At 36.7% G+C, this 21,356-nt stretch overlaps 1 protein-coding gene across 1 annotated transcript in view; it reads left to right on the top strand.

Moving 5' to 3' along the window:
* The window catches only part of SAG (S-antigen visual arrestin), a 156,992-nt gene extending 140,607 nt beyond the window's left edge, over nt 1-16,385 (top strand). Inside the window, exons 12-13 of the mRNA XM_044070934.1 lie at nt 11,378-11,387; nt 15,888-16,385. Of these exons, the coding sequence (XP_043926869.1) occupies nt 11,378-11,387; nt 15,888-15,990 (113 nt within the window). The 3' untranslated portion in view covers nt 15,991-16,385. The remainder of the gene's footprint in view (nt 1-11,377; nt 11,388-15,887) is intronic.
* Nucleotides 16,386-21,356: the final 4,971 nt, after the last annotated feature.

Here is a 21,356-nt window from a genome sequence, read left to right as displayed (position 1 = left end):
CTTTTTAATGGCAGCTTCAGTTCTAGATTATACTAAAAACTCTACCAGTCCTGGTCATTCATTTAGGACCCTCCTATTTCTTTCTGTTTTCCTATACTCATATCAATCCTTGATAGGGAAGGCAATCTCTAACATGTGGTCCAAATAAATGCTTGGCTTCTTCCCATTCTGTCATCTTTCCCTCTCTGGTTATTTGCTTTCAATACCTTGGGTCTTTTGCCAGTTTTCTCTATTAAATTCCAGCCTTCTCTTGCCTATTTTCTATATTCCTAATTGGAGTTATCCCTATTGACAGACTCTCGTTTCTCCATCCCCATTTTGGCTTAGGTCTTAGGATACTTTTTGCTACTTTATGGATATAATATTCTGTATGATTATTGTTATTCTCCTTAAAGGCCTCCATCCAAAATTCCAGTCTCCCCTTGTTTGTTGAGCTTCTCCCCTTCATTGTCATAATTCTTTCCACTTTGAATTATAGTTTTCTGCTTGTGCTATGTATAGGAGTCTTAACTGTGTACCTCTGAAATACCGATTCAAATTGGGTAAGCCCAATCTGTCCTGTTCTATTGGAAGAATCAGCTTATCCCACTAGACTCTTGCCATCTTCCTCTTCCAGATAAAGTCCTTCAGCTCTTTATTAATTGCTATGCACAACTTCTCCTCTGGTTGATAAATATATTTATTTTTATTTATTTAACATTTTCTGATGGGAAAGTCTGACTAGGACAGAGCCAATTTCAGTGGATGCCTGGAGAGAAATGCTCCAGATTCATGTCTTTGGAATGTGGGAGGAAACTGGTGTACCCAGAGGAAACCCCCCTGAATGCAGGGAAGACATGCAGACTCTGCACAGAAGGCACCCCAGGCAAGAATAGAATCATAGAACCTCTTGTTGTGAGGTGATAAAGTTAACTGCTGCACCACTGCACCACCCATATATACCTGACCAATAACATATAACATGTAACATGTAACACATAACAGTATAACATACCAAATATGCCTGACCTGTGTATAAACTAATGGGACTGAAAACATTTTAGCAGTTTGTATCTTACTATCCATATCCACATAACAAATCTTCAGTTTTCTTAGTTTTTGTATTATCTTTTGTTTAGTCTCTTCCCACATATCCTTAGCTGCCATATCAGAATAATTTTGTGGGGGTCTATATTAGATAAACGAACGCTTAAATGTTCGAATCTCTAAAGGTCAACCTTTAGAGATCGAACAGTTAAGTGTTTGAATATCTTTAAAAATTAAAAAAAAAATACATAAAAGTAAAAAAAAAAAAACTAAAGGGTGTCAGCAGGGGGCAAGCCCCCTGCACCCCCCACACCCCCGCTACTTAAATATACCAACTCCAAGATCGTGCTACAGTGTAGGGAATGAGAAATTTCCCATTTCTGCTCTGCTGTGCACTGAAGTGCAATCACGGAGTTGGTATATTTAAGTAGTGGGGGTGTGGGGTGCAGGGGGGATTACCCCCTGCTAAAACCCTTTCATTTTACTTTTTTTGTTTTTGTTTTGTTTTATTACATTTTCAAACACTTAACTCTTCAATGTCTAAAGGTCGACCTTTAGATTCTAACATTTAAGTGTTCGTCAATGTAATATAGACCCTTTTGTGGATATTGCTAAACCAATTCATGTGTGGGTACATAATTACCCACTATTGCCTTTGTTTCAGCTTCATTAATTTGGTATCCCAAAAAGATTTGAAACTGACTCAAAACCAACACTGTATTTCTATATGTCTATTTCTGGTTTTGTCAGGCATAAAATAATATCTGCAAATTGAGGCAGCTTTTCTTGACTTACCATACCAATTATATCCTTGAATTTCTGAGTTCCTCATTTTATTTGGCAGTAAACATAATGCAAATAACAAAGAGGAAAGAAACCCCCCTGCCTGGTTCCTCTGCTCAAGCAGAAATTATCAGAGAGGACCCCACTCACTTTAATTTTTGTCTCTGATCCCTCATATATACTTCTAATCAGCCTTATAATTTTTTCAGGAAATGTAAATGCTTCCATTGTCCAGCTAATAAAGTCCCAGCTTACTCTGTCAAATGCTTTCTCTGCATCAAGTCCCACCAACAACAATGGTAATGGCTTACATTCTGCTTCCCTCTGCATCATCATTGTTCTGTTAATGCTGTCAAATGTTTGCCTCCCTTCTACAAAACCACATTGCTCCATATCTGTCAATTTTTGTGTTACTTTTGCCATTCTTTTAGCCATTGTAGACATGAACACTTTATAATCATGGTTTAGTATTGAAATGGGCCTGCATTGAGATAGATCTGATGAATCTTTAGCCTCTTTAGGTATTACAGCTACCTCTGCTTTCTTCCAGGTTGCTGGTACTTCTCCTCCTCTTAAAATACTGTTAAACTAAACCTTCCAGATATCTATTATTTTTTCCCTCCTAGCTTCAAACTTTGACAAGAATACCATCTCTTCCTGGGGACTTTCTTGTAGATTGGTTATACATCACAATTTTTATCTTATCTCTTCTTGTCCTATCCATTAGTAATTCAGTCTCATTTACCTCTAACCTTGGCATATTTAATCCTTCCATAAACATCTCCATTTGTATCTTTTCTTGATTTCCATATATCTCTGCTTTATACTTTCATAGAATTTCTGAAATATTTCTAATATTTCTATAGGATCTCCTGTTACCTTCCTTGCTATAGGTTCCCTAAGCTTGAGGACAGCCCTTTCTACCTTCTGTTGGCTGAATCATTGTGCTAAAAGTTTTTGTGCTCTAGTGTTATTATCAAAAAAACAGTTGCTTAACAGCAGTCTTTCTAAGCTTGTGCATATTATTGAGGTAATCCCTTATTTTCTGCTTAACATTCTGCAGTTGACCCTCTTCTTGTTCTGTGAGATTTCCCCTGTTCTCCAATACTTTAACAATTATCAGTCCCTCTAAATAATTCTTGTTACTTCTTAACCATAGCTCCCTTTCATTTCCACCCTATTTTTAAACTCCAGCTTAATTTTATCCCACTCCCTAGCTGAATGTTCAGAAGTAATTTCTATCCTCTGGAATAGCTCCTGAATAATCTCCACTACCCATTCCTTAAATTCCTTTCTTTTCAACAGATAGGTGAAAAAGCACCAGTGCCTCATTTTTATTTCATTGCCCTATGTTTTTATTTTAGTAATTATTGGCACACAATCTGAAATAGTTATTGGATGCACATCAAGACCTTCAATTATATGCACATGTTCAAGGTGAAATGTAAATTCTGTCTAGCCTAGCCCAGTTTTTTATATCTTGAAGAATAATATGTAAATTCACTTCATACTCCTATTACTGAATTCACATCTTCCATACCAAATATTTTCATAAATTTCTTCAAAAACCTACCTTCGTTTGTTATACTTTCCCTTCTGGGCCCCCAGACACATCATCAGTACTGCAAATCAAATTCCAGTCCCTGCCTATAAGTATTATTCCTTGGTGAAAACTGATTATTTCTCCCAGAATTTTCTTAAGCTCCATTATAGCAGTTTTAGGTGGCATATAAATACATGCCAGTGTAATCCTCCTCCCTTGCCAGCTGCGCCTTAGCACTACAAATCTGCCATTATTATCTTCTTTTTTATTCTCTTCTAACACTATTGGAGCTCCTCTTGAAATTAATATAAATACTCCTCTTTTCCTTTGTTCCAGGTATTCAGATGAATAACCATCCTGAAAACCTCTCTTTATCAAATTCACATGTTCAGCTCTTTCCAAGTGAGTCTCCTGTAACATAACTATATGTACTCTACATTTTTAATATAGTTCACTTTTCTTTCTTTTCTGTATTTACCTATGAGACCATTGACATTTAAAGACATTACAGAACGCATCATTGTATTAAAAAGTTATTATTCCTACCTTTTATGTATAACACCTTTTTTGTTAAATGTCTAATTCCAGCTTTGTGCTACGTACATACACTTTTTGGCAGGTTGAACTTTTATATAGTTGTTTCTTGTCATATCCATTTGAGCATACGTCACATCTTACAAAACATTTTGTTTTATTGAAAGCCCTCAAACAAACAAGAAAAAAAAAAAAACCCAATACCTGCCTAACACCTATTAATTTAATACTAACATACAAAACGATGTACATCTTTAAATATTGAAAATTTCCCTCCTAACAGCAGCAGATATCTGAAACTGACAGCCACAGTCATAGACTTGAGTTAGCCTAAAAGAAATGTTATCCATGCTAAGATGCATGGTGCAGTCTGTGCTTCTACTAAATGTTAGCTGGCTTTGTCTTATCTTTATAGCTCTCCCAGCTGGGAAAACCCCAGAATGCTTTCAGAGAACATTATCTACTAGCCAGTTTCTCTGTTCTTTCCTTCTTCCCAGCCAATCACTCTCCACCAGACTGTAACCATTTTCTCTTTATCAGATTATCTCCATGGAGACATGATTGCCAGATACAGAATTGTTACTAAACATACATTAATTTGTTACAAAAAGCCTCATAATGTTCAATATTCTTTTTTATTTGCTTGCTTTCTATTAAAATGTGTTACTAAAATAAATCTATGGTCCTTAATACAGTCATTACCCCATCCAAGAATGAGAAAAAGCACATACATAGGGAAATAAAGAACTGCAGCACCTATTTACAACCCCTATTACACTTAAAAATAACTGAGCATACTTTATAGCATGCAAAGAAAACCATACAACACAAAAAACAGTACTATTAAGAAAAAAATGTTTTATTTAATGACAGTTAACTTTCTCCACTCTTTTCCCCTCCCCAAAACATGTTTCTGAACATTAATGACATGAAGTAGGGCATATACTTTAGAGTCTCTACAAGTCCAATAAATTCTGAAAGCATCCAATATTTCCAGATGTTCTTGTTCTGTCATATTTCACAAATATAATTATTGCATTGTAATCACACATTAAGTTACTGTTTTTTTACTGTTCATCTCCATCTCCCAAATCCTGTCTCTACTTCATTTCCAATGTACTCTTGATTCTTCTAGTCAACTCTCATGCTCCCTTCCTTTGGACAAACGTTTGTATTTCCTCCTTAGCATGTACTGCATCAAAAAATGATTTTGTTCCTCTAGGGAAGAATAACTTGAAGACAGTTGGAAAAAGCAGTTTGAATCTCACACCTGTGTTTCAACATTCCCTGAATAGTGGAATCAATGTATTCCTCTTTTGCCTGGTGTACAGTGAATAATCATTTTCCACAAATACAAATGCTCTGTTGTCTTCCACTTTTAGTATTTTGTCCACAGTTTTGTCAGAATCAACTCCTTTTGCTGGTAGGATTGCATCTTTACTATTAAAGGTATATGTTGCTTTTCCATAGCCAGTTTTGGAGCATGCACACAATGTGCCCTTTTAACTAACAACTTCTGCTGTAGAATACCAGTTCAGTTGCTCATTTGTGCTTTCATAAAAGTAATGCAGTCTGTTCCTTTCAGCTTCTCTGGTATAGCTGAAAATCTCAGGTTTTCCCTATGTGCTCTGTCCTCTAATTCTATTATTTTTTTAAACATCTCTTCCTGAGCATTCTCATATTTAGCCAGCCTTTTCTTCATTTCAACCTCTGATTTTTGTAGCTTTATCACCTCATCTGAATATCTGTTTAAAGTTTCCTCCATTTTTCCAGCCTTTTGTTGTTTGTGTTGATATACTCCATCAGTGTTTAATTTATTTTAACCACATCTGTGTGCAGTTGTCTTATATTTTCCTGTAGGTTACTGGAAGTCATGGCTGGAATTTGCATTGCTTTTTACTGAACAGCTGCTGAACTTTCCCTAGTCACTGTTTCTTCCTCACTTTTTGTAGCTGAATTTTTCCAGGTCTCTGTATTTCTTTTTTCCTGGCATCCAGGCAGTACACTTACTAGCCAATTACTGAAATTTACCCATAAACACAAATGTCTACTGGCCTTCTCTGTTGAGTTTCTGTTTTCACACTGGGTGAGCTAGAGTTAAGTTATTACTCAATGTGCAGCCATCTTGGAAGAACCCCATTATTTTAAGCTTTGTCCAGATTTCTTAATCAAAGAGGTTGAGAGGTATGGAGATATGGTATGTAATGGCCTAGTTAGGGGGAGGACAGGCTAGTCAATTAACTTGTTCAGGTTTGACCCTGTAACTTGGTTACAGGAGAAAAGGAGCCTGAATCCTTTACACCAACTACCAGACTGGTGAAGGAATTGTGAGCTTCAGTGGAGACAAGAGCCTGAATCCTCTACACAGACTACCAGACTGTTGAAGGAATTGTGAGCTTCAGTGGAGGCAACAGCCTGAATGCTCTGTACCAGCTACCAGTCTGCTGAAGGAATTGTGAGTTTGTGTTTCAGTACATTTTCAGGGAATTATGAATTCTGTGCATTTTCAAGGGATTATGAGTTTCAATTAATTTTCATGGAATCGTGAGTTTCAAGGGAAGAGATGTTTATTGTTGCCCATGCTAAGTCTGTTTTCAATGTGCAACTAACTGTTTTCTTTATCAAATGGCGGTCACTGTTTGTGTTGTAAATTTGAAAGCAGTTTTAGTAGCATAATTGCCTTTGGTTCAGAAGACTGTGGAGTCTACTCACATACCATATAGATGGAGTGCTGATATTGTAGTACACTTTTGATTGCCAATTACTTGGTGCATATTAATGGGTTCTACACTCCTGAGTGTGTCCTCCATTGTGTGAAATACCTAGTAACTTGTTGGTTTGTCAGTCATTCCCTATTGCAATATTACCAGCTTACCAATTTTTGTTTTTAATGTAACATAGGCAATTGATTCTTCAAGGGCAACAGGCACTAAATTTGTTGATGAAACATTGAAATGTAAAGTTGTTTGCCAGTACCAACCTCTTCATTAGTTATAGATCTCTTTCATGTGGAATTATTTAGATGACTTTTACTTCTGCAGGTATTGTGCTTATTGAGTGATATTGGTGGATTGTAATGACAGATGTTTGGGGTGGCCTTTTATGGTTGAAATTTTATGAAAAGGGTAGCCTTGTCATTATTGGTTCATACATTTTGTTTCATTGCTTACTGGAAGTGGTGCTGTAGTATACAAGGAATATTATTTAATACAATCAGGGAGGTGAATCAAAGAATGCATATATGTATGCATGGCTCTAAAAAATGTGTGCAAGGAGCCTATTGTTTGAAAACAGACAAAAGATAAACTTAATTCTCCACTGGCCAGATGCATTGTATTTGAATGTGGGTTTTAATGCCATTTCAATGAATATGAGTTTCAATGGCAAAGAAGTTTACTACTCTGCTAAGTGTACAGCTTTCATTGTTTGTGCTATTTTAATTCAATATCTGTAATCACTGTAGAAGTAAATAAGAAAAGAGTATGCACACTGACAGGTTTGAATAGTGTTTATGGTAAGTGGGGAGAAATAGCCAAGTAATGGAACACTGGAATGGCTGGGTAGGGGTTGCTGCAAGAGGGGCTGCTCGGGGGCAGGGGCTGATCTATTACCTGATTAGGGCCACATTTGATCATGATCCGGCTCTGGTATTTTGCACTATTTAGTATAAACCGTCAGAAGATGGAATGAAACAATAGTGACAGTTGTAGAAATTAATAAGCACTTTTGTTCCATGTTTGGCAATAAAGGAACAAAAGAACTTATTATTTCTTACAACTGACACTTTGTTGTTTCATTCCATCTTCTGATGGTTTATTGTTTTCACTGTTATTTATTGTTAATTAGTACTGGTCATATTGTTGAACATGTCAGTGCAGTTCTGTTGATTGTGGCAACAGCACACTCAGGTACATTCTGGGCAGTCATTTATAAAGTAATAACAGTAAAAATACTAATAATAATGACAACGATAATGATGGTGATGATGAAATAAGACTCAATACAGGCAAAAAACTGGAATAAGTTTGATTCTGGTGTTACTGTGTTTTCAGAAGAAGTTAATACAGTTTCTTACTTGCCTTAAGTCTTCTATTTTTTCAATTTTTTTTCATTATTGCAAATTGGCCACAGTTTTGTTAGATTTTTGAAGTCATGCAAGAAACATTAATTTATTTAAAAGCACAATAAAAATACTGTGTGATTTTTATTCTGCGTATAAAAAAATTATTAAAGCTTCTTGCCTGACTTTAAGCCTTCAGTTAGGTTATTATTATTGTTATTTTTAAAGTTCCCCAGTTTTTGTTGTACTTCTGTTTTATATAATTGAAAAATGGAAAACATGCAGCAGGTTGAGCTTGAAAGTGGTAAACAGCTTTTGCTCACAATTCTTATATATATACCTCAAAACCTCATAGCTCAAGGAATAAAGCCAAACATTTAATGGGTTGAGGAAAAAGGTCAAAGGTCTAGAATCAGGGACAGATTTTAAGTATAACATTGTTCATATATGCTTATTTGCTAGAATAACATGTTTTGCATTAACATGCATTTTCTGAAGAATATGAAGTCTAGAAGTCTGAAACTCAAATTTCTATCATTATTAAAGTTTTGCAATGCTCGTAAATTTGCCATAAACCCACAAATCTAATGAGGATCAGACCAAAATATGACATAAAATCAGGGACAGTCAAATGTATGATCTGATTTCTCAACCTCTTAGGGCAAGAATGAGGCAGAAAGTGTGTGAAAGGCTCAACGTCATGGGTAATTTTTAAGTTTTACTCTTGTCACCAAAGCAATGGATGAAGGTAAAATAGTGCACAGCACATTACCTTGACCTGGCCAAGCCTTTTGGCACAATCTCCTACTCAGGAATAGTAGAAAAGCTGAATAAACTGGGAATATACCCTTATATCACTAGTTGGACTGCCAACTGGCTCACAGGATGCAGGAGATCAAAATAAGGGAGGCTACCTCTAGAAAGAGACTGGTCACCAATGGAGTCCCCCAAGGTTCAGTGCTGAGACTTTTCCTGTTTGGCATCTACTTCCCGGAAGTAAAAACAAATACCAAAGGGGTTTGGCTTACTAAAGTTTTGAGATGACTGCAAGCTAGGAACAGTTATTGAATCCCCAAATAACTTAACCATCATGCAGAAAGATTTGTTTCAAACAATATCTTGTGCCAGAATCATGAACTAAACTAAACTCCAAAAAATTAATTATCATATTCTTTGGGAAGTCGTCTACTCTAGGGAACTACCATATTGACAATAGCCCCCTGAGGGTTGACCCAGTTGTTTGGCATTTGGGAACTTATGTGGGCAGCAACCTAACTTTTGTCCAACATGTGCCCAGTGTCATAAGAATGTTTTTCTATATTGCACAGCTTATGAGCAAATTGATTGTGACTAGATCTAGAGATGTTATTGTCACCCTGTATGAAGGCCTCATTATGTTGATCATTTTATGTAATGCCTGCTTTGGTATGTATCTTTCCAGACACATGCAATAACTGGAATGCCCACAGACATACCTTACTAAAAGGATACAAGTCCTAAACAATAGGTGCTGCATGGACCACACAAACCCTTATCACTATAATTGGTATCTTACAGAGTGCTAAGAGGTGACCTCTGTCTGGCATACAAGACATCCTCTGACCTAGTAGTGATGGACCAACTGAACAACAGCAAGTCAAATGGCATCAGAAATACTCAGTCCAGATATCTAAACAGAATGCTGTGGGGAGACGGCTATATATCACAGAGGATACCACTGTTACAGAAAAGACTCTGTTTTCAAATAAAACATCAAATGCAACTTGACTCTAAGAATGGGTAATAGAAATGGACCCCAGGATTGGCCCTTTAGTTACTGATGGATAGAGGCATTTCTTAGATGCTACATTCCTTACATGGGTCCCCTCAAATTATCTTTGGTATGATCACAGTTATTCTTACTAGGGCTAATATACAATTATCCGCCATTGGATGGGTAAGACCAATCAGGAAATGTTAATTCAAGCACCAAAAGGGCAATTGGCTAAGCTTAAAATGTCTTCCAAGTGAACCTACTTTGAGGTAGTAAATAGTTTTAAAAAATTGCCCTTTTTAGATCACAAAGTGCCCCCTCACCCTTCACCCTCCTGGCCTTCAACAGCTTCTGGTGCCTCTGAAGTCTTAGGAAACTTCATACTGTGCCTGGTGACCACATTTTGATGGAAAGACTACTCTGTTTAATGCTGGTCTGTGAACAGAAGGCTTAACTTGTAGTGAGAAGGAATGGAAGTTCACAGCTAAAAGGTCCTCCTACATGTCAAATATTAAACTGATGTTCTTTTTTTATCAGTTGTGGCAGTCGTCTTATTACAAATCCAGTGGCACACTAAAGATGTACTTAGATGAGTGTCTGACACATCATAAACTTCACTCTTCACCCCCAAAATAAAAAAAGCATGATTGTTTTTCTCTGCAGTATTGGTGCACTTATATCTCTCTGAATCATTTTTATTTATGACTCGGAGGATGCCATGCTGATATTTTTTCTTTAGTTTGTGCCCTGAAAAGATTACATTAGAGTCACAGTTGTGTGTGTGTGTGTGTGTGTGTGTGTGTGTCTGTGTGTGTCTGTGTGTGTGTCTGTGTGTGTGTGTGTGTGTGTGTGTGTGTGTGTGTGTGTGTGTGTGTCTGTGTGTCTGTGTGTATGTTTGTGGTTTGTTGTTCCATTTTCTTAGAGTTGGAATACTGTGGTTTTCTACTGTTTTTTACTGTATCCACCTAGTGTGTCATTTGTTCTGTTACACTGATTTTTTTCAGTTCTGTTTGTATTTATATCCTCAAAAGCTTTTTCAGCTGTATTCTGATGTTAAACTTGAATCATTGAAACATATATTAACTTTAGCTCCAGGCCAACCTTTGTAGCTGGGGTATGAAGCTATTCATCTGAGACTGATAACACACATGTAAAGACTGATTACTGTCTCAGCCAAAAACTGCCTACTGTACATGATGTAACAGATAATATGAAAAGTTCCAGACATAAATGGCTAAGCTTTCACAAACAGCTAAAACATTGTTCAGAGAAACTGCAGAGACAGGTTCTCTAAAAAGAGTCGGAACAATGCTTATATCATGATTTTTTTTATATGTGGCAGTGTTGGGATGGATTGAAGGGAATTAAAAGCAGTTTGTTGTAGGAAACAATTGAGATACGGGTGAAGCTGTTGTTTAAAACATTGTGCATGATTCCAAGAAAATTACTGACTTGTGCATTCTCTCAATATTTTGCTGGCTACTTTCCTGAGGACTCATTTGCTTTGCTTACACTTTTGCTGTTCTGATAAATGTAGAGCTTGTGTAAGTTTACCTAAAATACAGAAGTGGTATGTGATTCTAATCTGTCTTTGCTTTCTCTTCTCCCTCCCTCTCTCTGTTTTCTTTAACACCTTCTCTTCCCATCCTATCCTTTTGCTTAATGTTGACATTGACAGGAAAAGAAAGGTATGTATGCTTTTAAAACTGCCTTCTCAAATTAGCAGTAGCTGTCTTTTTTTCTAAAAGCTGGAGGTAATAGTTTGACTGTACTGTTTTTCTGTCTTGCAGCATATGTGCTAAATAAGTATAAACTGTATAGATGAGCATCATAGCTGGGGTTTAATTTCTGACTTCTGGATGATGTCTGCATGGAGTTTACATGTTCTCCATGTGCCCACGTAGATTTTCTTTGAGCACTATGACTTTCCTATACATTCCAGAGTTATGCTGTTTGCACGATTAGCTAGTCTAATAATTAAATGCAAGTCACACTAGGCTCTATTGTGGGAGTTTCTCCCCATGTCTATTTTATAACTCTGCTTCTGCTTTGGTGGGGAAACCCAGATGCCAGAATATAATAAATGAATAATACATTACATGTCTTACAGCTTGAACAGTTGGATTGTATCTCAGTTATTTACAGAGTATGGCCTCACAAGCCGTGTCTCAGCTAGGTATTTAATAGTCTCTAGTAGGTCAACCATCTACCAATAACATTAACTCAGTTAACATACTTACTGCTAACTATATCCTACTACCTGTTTCTCCTTAGCTTCCATCTTCTTCTAAAACTACCTAACCCTTACCCCCCCCCCCTCAGTATTTCTGTCATGCTATAACCCACTATTTCTCTGTTGTGTATTCAACAACCAAGTAACTGATCAGTATTCAAATTTTGCTACAGCAGATGCTTTACTAATTTATATATATATCATTCATTCACTCACTAGTCAATTGAAAAGTTCTTTGTATTCCCATTTCTTTGCTATGTAACTATTTTATTTTAACTCCTAGGCTGTGGTTGAAATGTGTCTACAATAGATCAGTCCACTAACCTGGTCAGCAAACAAACAAACACACCTATATACATACATACTTTCTTACATGCATACATATATACTTACATGTGTACAAATAAATAAATAAAGGTCCTATCACAATCAGCTACAAAATATACCTTGCATCTGTTATGTCATCCAGGTACAAATTCTACTGTTGCAGTATGCATCTAAGCTAGATTACTAATTGTACCCCTACATCTACAGTATTATCTCAAAGACCTACTAACTTTACCCTACGTTTATTATATTAAAGAGCTACTAACTTCACCCCTACATCTGTTAACTCAGAGAGCTACTAACTGTACCCGTATATCTGTTGTCTCAGCCAGCTGCTAAATATACTCTTGCAATTCCCATATCACCAAGTTAGATGTACTTCTATATCTGTCAGCTAACTATACTCCTACATTTTTCATATCAGCCATTTGCTAACAGTACTCCAACAGTCAACTTATCAGCCACCTACTAGCTATACTTCTACAGTTTCCATACCAGCCAGCTATTAACTTTATTCCTATAGTTCCCATGTCAACCAATTATTAACTGTACTCCTATACTTCTCATGTTAGCCAGTTACTAACTGTATTTCTATCAGACAGCTACTAGCTACTCTCCTACACTTAACATGTCAGCCAGTTAAAAAACATACTTCTATGCTTTCTATGTGACTCAGGTACCAACTGTGCTCCTATAATTTCTGTATCAGCCAGCTATTACCTATACTCCTACAGTTACTGTGTCAAGCAGCTACTACTCATAATGCTACTGTTGCTGTTAATCTTGTTCTTGCAATTTTTACCTCATCCATTATGACCATTATAAACAGGCCATTATCTGAAGCGTTTGCCCCCGCCATCTGGAAAATCTCCCACATCTTACTCTTACACAAAGGAGGTAACTCCACCAAACTAACAAACTATTGCCCAATTGCAATTCTGTTCCCTCTCTCAAAAATTCTGCAAAGGGTCATACACACCCAACTTATGAACTATCTCCTTACACACAAGTTCCTATTTAATACCCAACATGGTTTTTGCCCCTCCCACAGCACCACCACAGCCCTACTGTCCTTTACTAACACAGTTAACCAGCATAGAAACAAGGTTCAATGTGTATCAGCCATATTCCTGGACCTGTCCAAGACCTTTGACATGGTCAACCACTCCAAACTCATCTATGTCCTCTCCTCCCTTAGCCTTATTCACCCCACTATCACCTGGTTCCAAAGTTACCTAGTAGAATGTCAATAAGCTGTCTGCTGGCAACAAGATCTTTTACCCCTTCTCCCCATCACCTTAGGGGTTCTCGAAGGCTCCATACTTGGTCCTCTTCTTTTTTCTCTTTTTACCAACCAACTCCACTCGGCTACACCTCAGGCCTCAGTGGTTTGGTATGCAGATGACCCTACCCTGATTTGCTCAGCTTCCTCCCTCAAAGACCTCCATACAATTAATCAAGATTCCTTCTTATCTGCTGAATCCTGGTTCACTAGCTCCCAACTTATCCTTAATCCCAACAAAATAAAACTTCTTCTCTTCTACCCAACCAGATATACCTCCCCATCCACAATCTTCAGTATCCTCTTTAAAAATAAAACTATTACCCCAACAAACCATACCAAATTACTAGGAGGGGAAATTGACAATAACCTGAAATTTGATATTCACATTACCCAAGACATTAAAAAAGTTTACAAAAAAGGTCTCCTGTATAGAAGCAACAGATTTCTGACAGATAACACAAAAGCCACTATTGCTAGAATCCACCTACTCTCAACTCTCCTGTATGCCTCTTCAATCTTAACCAACATCCGCAAGACATAGCCAGGCAAACTCGAAGCCTGTTACAATAAAATCTCCAAGTTTGCCACTAATGCCTCATGCAAGTCCCATCACTGCTCATCACTTAAGCAGCGCAAGTGGCTTGAACTCCCTCAACTTCTTCTCTTTAATTAACTTACCTTCGCCCACAAAATACTCTAGCAATCAGAAAAAAACCCTGCGCTCAAAGATATCATTCCGCCATATTCCTCCTCAAGATTCCTTCACTCCAGCAACAAACTACTTCTGCACACCACCAAAGCTAACAATTCAGCAGGTGAATCACATTTTTCCAACTACATCTCCAAACACTGGCATAATCTACCTAACTCACTAGTAACTAACCCTTCAACACTTCAATTTAAAAAACTTCTAAAAACACATCTTACTAACACCTGGTTGTGCACCTGCAACTCCCCTGGATAACCCACCTATTCTTCCTTTTTACTCTGTTACAAATACTCTTACTCTACTAGCATGATCTACCACTGATGGTAGTTTCACTTTAACTGTACATAATCATTTGGATATAGTCACTAAATGTAAACCATTTTTTATGTAAATTACTGTTGTTCTACTTATTGGTCTGAAACTACGATCTTGTATGCATTTGCTTCTCACTTGGCTGTATCTATTTCTCTATTCTATGTATCTGTTATTCTTGGAGCTTTTCTCCCTGGGCCTCTGGTGAAAAAGGACCTGTGTCCAGTTGGACTTTCCTGGTAAACAAATGTAAAATAAATAAATATATCCATTTGCTGTGTATTATCCATGTACCTGTTATTTGAGAGTGTATATCCATGCTTTTTCTACATCAGTAAATGTACCTTTGTAGTTTCGCAATAAAACAGCTTCTAGAATGACAACCAGTCAAACTCCCAGAACGCAGTTACAGCTCATGAAAAATATTGTTCTCCAAAGTAAAACAATTATGTTGATCTGAAACACCAAAAGCATTTTATCTGCAAGTAGCAGAGGCTCTGCCATCTGGAGAAGGGTTGGCATCCCCACTCCCACTACTTATGACAACCTGCACTGAAACTGCTGCATCTCACGAAAATAGTATCTTTTTTTACAGACATTTTAGAGTCTGTTTTGTGGAAACAGACCTTTCATCATTTTGCATGAATTGCAATTAATACCATTTAGTTTAGTCAGAACAGTTTTAAACACTGTCCCATTCCCAGTAGTTCAATATCAGATCAGGCTGTAATGTTTAGCATTAAAGCAGTCTTAGCCCCATCCCGAAACCACTCTCTGCAGTAGAGTCTAGGGTCCTATTATCAGCCATGCACACTCACTGACTCATGCCAAACATTCCACTTATGCTGTGCTGATGATGCCATAAGAAGGCCGAAACATGCATGTCCACAGCTAGTGGGGTTTGGCTTTATTGGCCTGAATCTGTCCATAAACAGACTTAAAAAGAAAAAAGTTATGGACATTCAGACGTGCCATTTAGCTGAAACACCTGATGTCCTTTAAGGGTCATTTGCATATATCCTATGCTGACTCTAATACAAGAGGTTTAAGGACTCACATAGTGGAAAGTCTAGCCTTGCTTGAGTTTTCTTTTGGTTTTTACTGATTGTTTTTTCTGTGCGACCTTTTTACTCATTTTTTAGTTCATTTTGAAAATATGGAATAGCAGAAGAAATGTTTATAATTTTTCAGTTGACAATCTTTCATTAAGCATATTTACTCAGGCTTATTAATTTTACATTAGGTGGATGGGTTAAAATATATGGTGAAAAGTCTTGTTTGAAAGAACAATAATTGTTTTGTCTCTTTTTGTTTCTATTTAGTGAACAGAATGAGGAGCTGATATTTGAAGAGTTTAATCGGCAGTGCCTCAGAGGATTACTTGGTGAGGGTGACGATGAAGAAGGTTCTGGAAAAGATGAATAAGCATGCAGAGTATGAAAACGAACACTCTTTGAGGAAGGATGAAAACTGATAATTTAAAGTTATTGTGATTTACATAGCCCCCCCCCCCCAACTAGGGGGAGATGTTGACTCTTGCCTTCTTAAATAAGAAACATTTTTTATTCTTAGATATGGGATTTTGAGTCCCATAGTTTTAAATCACAAAACAGAATGGGGCTTTTTGCTACAATATATGTGATATACTGGTCAGATGACTTTTAAAGGTGAGAATTTCTTTTTAACAGATTCAGTACTTTTGGATAGTTCAAAATTAAACTACTACACAACTGTGTAATTTTGACCTCTGGAGCCCCTTGGAAGGCAGTAGTTACATTGTCAGTTGTAGTAGTTGTATGCTTAATAAACCTTTGTACTGACTCCTTTGTTTGTATGCTTTTTATGTGGTTCACTAGCACTGTTGTTTTCTTTTAATAGGTAAGTACTAGACTAACTTCCCTTGCAGACCATTTTAAGTCTAGCCAATTTCCTTTAGTGAGAATCAAACCTGGGATTCTTCTTTGTGATGTAAACACCTGAACAATTATGCCAACCCATTTCTTTTTTTATCACCTCTAAAAAACTATTACTGTATGCACAATCACTAGTTACACCATAAAAAATCATCTAAGATAAATAATTTGGGTACTTTCATGGTCAAAGAACTAGACTTTAACTTTAGTATTTCTAATGTAGTAAGGGCATTATTTGGAATAATGCATTTAATCTATCAAGGTATCTCAAAACCACTTGTAAAAAACAGTAATACCTACGTTATAACTCTCATAATACCAGACATACAATATAATGCAGGTTTCTGTTCTTATTTATCTAAATTCCTTATCCATCTAGAAAAGGTTTAAAATATACTTCCAAAATAATAAAAGTGAAAAAAATGGCTGTGATGACCAGCTACAATCTCATAAGTGCATATGTTCATAGGTTTGCAATAATCTTATGGCTGGAACACCAAAAGGAAGTTTAGTCACATCACCCCAATGGTATTCATGTCCTATGCACACTACGTTTGAATTCTCTGGCAAATAATTTCTAACTAGTAGTTTGAGTGCACATATGTCCATAGCACATGTACTTGAGCCTGTGCAATTCATGAGCAAATTTCCCAGAAATAAGAAAAAAAAAACAAAGAAAAATGATCAAAACTATTTTTGGGGGGGTCAAACTCCACTGCACTGTTCCTAGAGCCCCCTTTACTTTTCTCACTTTAAGGTTGCTACACCTTAGAGGAAGAACAATCAACAACAAAGAGAGAAAAAAGCTGCTTCATTCTTTTTCCAAGGTGCTGCAATTTCAGAGAATGAAAAAAAAATAGTACTTAAGCACCTATACTTTGATTCTGCATTGAGAGAGTGGTAACACATGAGCATCTACTCTATCAAGTTGTAAAACACAGTCTACTGTTATATGAACAATCATGTGTCAAGCAACAGCATGTAATATATAACATTATGCAGACTTATTATATATATCATTTTCTTGTCTACACAGGCATAGCAGAAACTAAGGAGTCTTAAGTATACCTATCTCTGAAAACACAGTATGAATATCCCCTCACATAATTCACAGTTACAGTGTGATCTAATATGTGAATCATTTACAGAAAAAGACGATTTGGCACATAACAAACAACAAATCTATACATAATTTGCCCAGTACATTTTAAAATTTAGTTGGAAGAAAGAGGGAGTAACAGTATCAGGAGAAAAGTCTTAGCATTATTTATACATTTTTGAACATAATCTTTTTTCTAGATTAGCCTAATATGGTTTATGCATAAATTTGTTATCCTACTGGTAGGATAGTCTGCAGTTTTAATTCATACTTAGATTTTCTGGTGCACATCTAGATTTAATAATTTTTGGCTTCCATTTTTACAAAATTGGACGCATCATAATGCATTTGCATTCTAAATAGAGTCTAATGACCACTCTTTGTGGTTTATTTGTATTATTAAATTCACCAGCAGTTCCTGAATTGTAGGATGGTGTTCTTAGTCATATACTGCAAAAGAGTGTAAGTGGAATCAAAGGACAGCAGCACTGACATGGAATGCAAATGTGGAATGTTCAAGCAGATGTCTGCAGCCCAAGAACTACTCACACAAACTGTGCTGAGTTGTAAGTGTGCAAGTCCAAGTTAAGTGTGCAACAGAAGTGCTGCACAGATACATAACAGCTGCCTCATGTAAACATCTGATACAATTTTGTAAATTTGCACAGTAAGCCGGTAAGCATGGCCTTGCACAAATATCATAAGACTTTGCTGAAAGAAGCTAAAAAGCAGTCTGTTAGAGTTTTCATTTTTACAGTACATATATATATATATATATATATATATATATATATATATATATATATATATATATATATATATATATATATATATATATATGTATATATATATATATATATATATATATATAAAATTTACCATCAAATAGTTGAAGTGCAGTTGCGTGACTGTCCAGAATACTGAACTGAAATATCGAAAGCTGAAATAATTTTCCTCCCTAATGTCGAACATGGTAAAATGGTAAAATTGCAGTTTGACATTCGCTATGTCTGGGAGTTGTGTGTGAAAACCCATCTGCCATCTGGGTCGAAAAACAGGAATAGGGTTTCAGCATTGTAGATTCACTAAAGTTGTATTCGACATTACAAAATCTTGAAAATATCCTTTCGAAGAATGTCATTCGCACAACTGCACTTCAACTATTTGATGATAAACCTATATATATATATATATATATATATATATATATATATATATATATATATATATAGCAAAATCAAAGTCACAGTACCTTGAAGAAGGGAGAATACGGACAGTGCATATAACTTTGGCATCCCATTCACCCTACACATAACATGGGTGGCCAAGTCAGCTGGTCAACTATGCTGGTAAGCAGCACGTAGGAACCTCAGTCGTTTACTATGGGCAGTACATAAAACATGGGCAAGGGAGTTGTACAATTCATCAAGATCAGCATTGTTTTATAACAGTTCACAACTTCCTTTTTCCCTGAGATAGTATAACCTAAGACTTCATTATCTGTAACTGGAAAATGTAGGTAGTTCTCCCTTACATGAAGGTATGCTCTTACACACACACACACACACACACACACACACACACACACACACACACACACACACACACACACACACACACACACACACACACACACCAAAGTAAGTTCTTGGTTAAATGTGAAATTTTTGTGAAGTGCTATTTTTGTTGAAAGAATTCTAGGGAATGCATATAATCTGGGCTGTTACATCTTCAACTCTGGTAGTAGAAATAACATGGGCAGCTAAGTCATGCACTTTTAGAAGTTGATATTACATAGGTATCCCAGCCACCTACCACTGCCAATGTATGTAACATAGACATACCAGGTACTTAGCGTTACTAATGTATATAGCATGCACAGCGCAGTACTCTGACTTGTTTGCAATATATATCACATAGGCATCCCAGCTACCTATTGTTACTATTGTGCATAGCATAGGGATCCCATCCGTCTACTGTTGGCAGTGTATATAATGTACTTATCACAACTACTTACTGTTGCTAGAGTACATAACATATGTATTCGGCCACCTAGTATAAGAAATGTATATAACTTTGGCAGCCCAGATACCTACTGTCAACAGTGTATATAACATGACATCTCAGCTACATACTGTTAGCACTAAATAAGCACTAGACATCCCAGCAACTTACTGTTATCATTATAAATAGCACAGACATCCCAATCACCTACAGTTAGTAATGTACATAATGTTGCAATTCATCCATGACTGTTACCACTGTACATAATATAGGCAGATCAGCTATTGACTGTTAGCAGTGTTGAAACCATGGGAAACCACATGTTTCACTGTTGGCAGTACATACAATGGATATAAAAAGTGTACACATCCTTGTTAAAATGCCAGTTTTTTGTGATATAAAATAATGAGACCACAATAAATAATTACATAACTTTTACCACCTTTAATGTGACCTATAACCTGTACAATTCAATTGAAAAACAAACAAATCTGTTAGGGAAAAATATAAAACATAAAAAACACACAATATGCTGGTTGCATAAGTATGCACACCCTTAAACTAATACTTTGTTGAAGCACCTTTTGATTTAATTACAGCATTCAGTCTTCTTGGATACACACCTGTCATCCATTAAAGAGACTCTGATTAACCACAAATAAAGTTCAGCTGTCCTAGTAGGATTTTCTTGACATTTACTCAGTTGCCTGCTACAGCAAAAGCTATGGTTTGCAGAGATCTTACAAAGCATCAAAGGGATCTCATTGTTGAAAAGTATTAGTTAAGAGAAGGGGACAAAAAAATTTCCACAGCATTGGATATTCCATGGAACACAGTGAAGACAGTCATCAAAAAGTGGAGAAAATATGGGACAACAGTGACGTTGCAAAGAACTGGACATCCCTCCAAAATTGATGAAAGGACAAGATGAAAACTGGTCAGGGAGACTGCCAAGAGACCTACAGCAACACTGAAGGAGCTGCAGGAATTTCTGGCAAGTACTGGTTGTGTACTACATGTGACAACAATCTCCCGTATTCTCCATATGTCTGGACTATGGGGTAGGGTTGCAAGACTGAAGCCTTTTCTTAAACAGAAAAACATCCATGCCCAGCTAAAATTTGCAGAACAATACATCAGGTCTCTGAAAAGCATGTGGGAAAATGTGCTATGGTCTGATGAGACCAAAGTTGAACTTATTGGCCACAATTCCAAAAGGTACGCATCACCAAAAGAACACCATCCCCACGGTGAAGCATGTGGTGGCAGTATTATGCTTTGGGGTTGCTTTTCTTCAGCTGGAACTGGGGCTTTAGTCAAGGTGGAGGGAATTATGAACAGTTCCAAATACCAGTCACTTTTGGCCCGAAACCTTCAAGTGTCTGCTAGAAAGCTGAAGATGAAGAGGTATTTCATCTTTCAACACGACAATGACCCCAAGCATACATCCAAATCAACAAAAGACTGACTTCACCAAAAGAAAATTAAAGTTTTGTAATGGCCCAGTCACAGCCCAGACCTAAATTAAATAGAAAATCTGTGGGGTGACTTGAAGAGGACTGTGCACAAGAGATGCTCTTGCAATCTGACAGATTTGGAGTGCTTTTACAAGGAAGAGTGAGTAAATATTGCCAAGTCAAGATGTGCCACGCTGAAAGACTCCTGCCCAAGAAGACTGAATGTTGTAATTAAATCAAAAGTGCTTCAACAAAGTATTAGTTTAAGGGTGTGCACACTTATGCAATCAGCATATTGTACATTTTTTATTTTGTGTA

The sequence above is a fragment of the Protopterus annectens genome, chromosome 4.part1, assembly GCF_019279795.1.
Source record: "Protopterus annectens isolate FY-2018-M chromosome 4.part1, PAN1.0, whole genome shotgun sequence".
Classification (NCBI taxonomy): domain Eukaryota; kingdom Metazoa; phylum Chordata; order Ceratodontiformes; family Protopteridae; genus Protopterus; species Protopterus annectens.
This window is presented reverse-complemented; position numbering and strand designations above follow the sequence as displayed.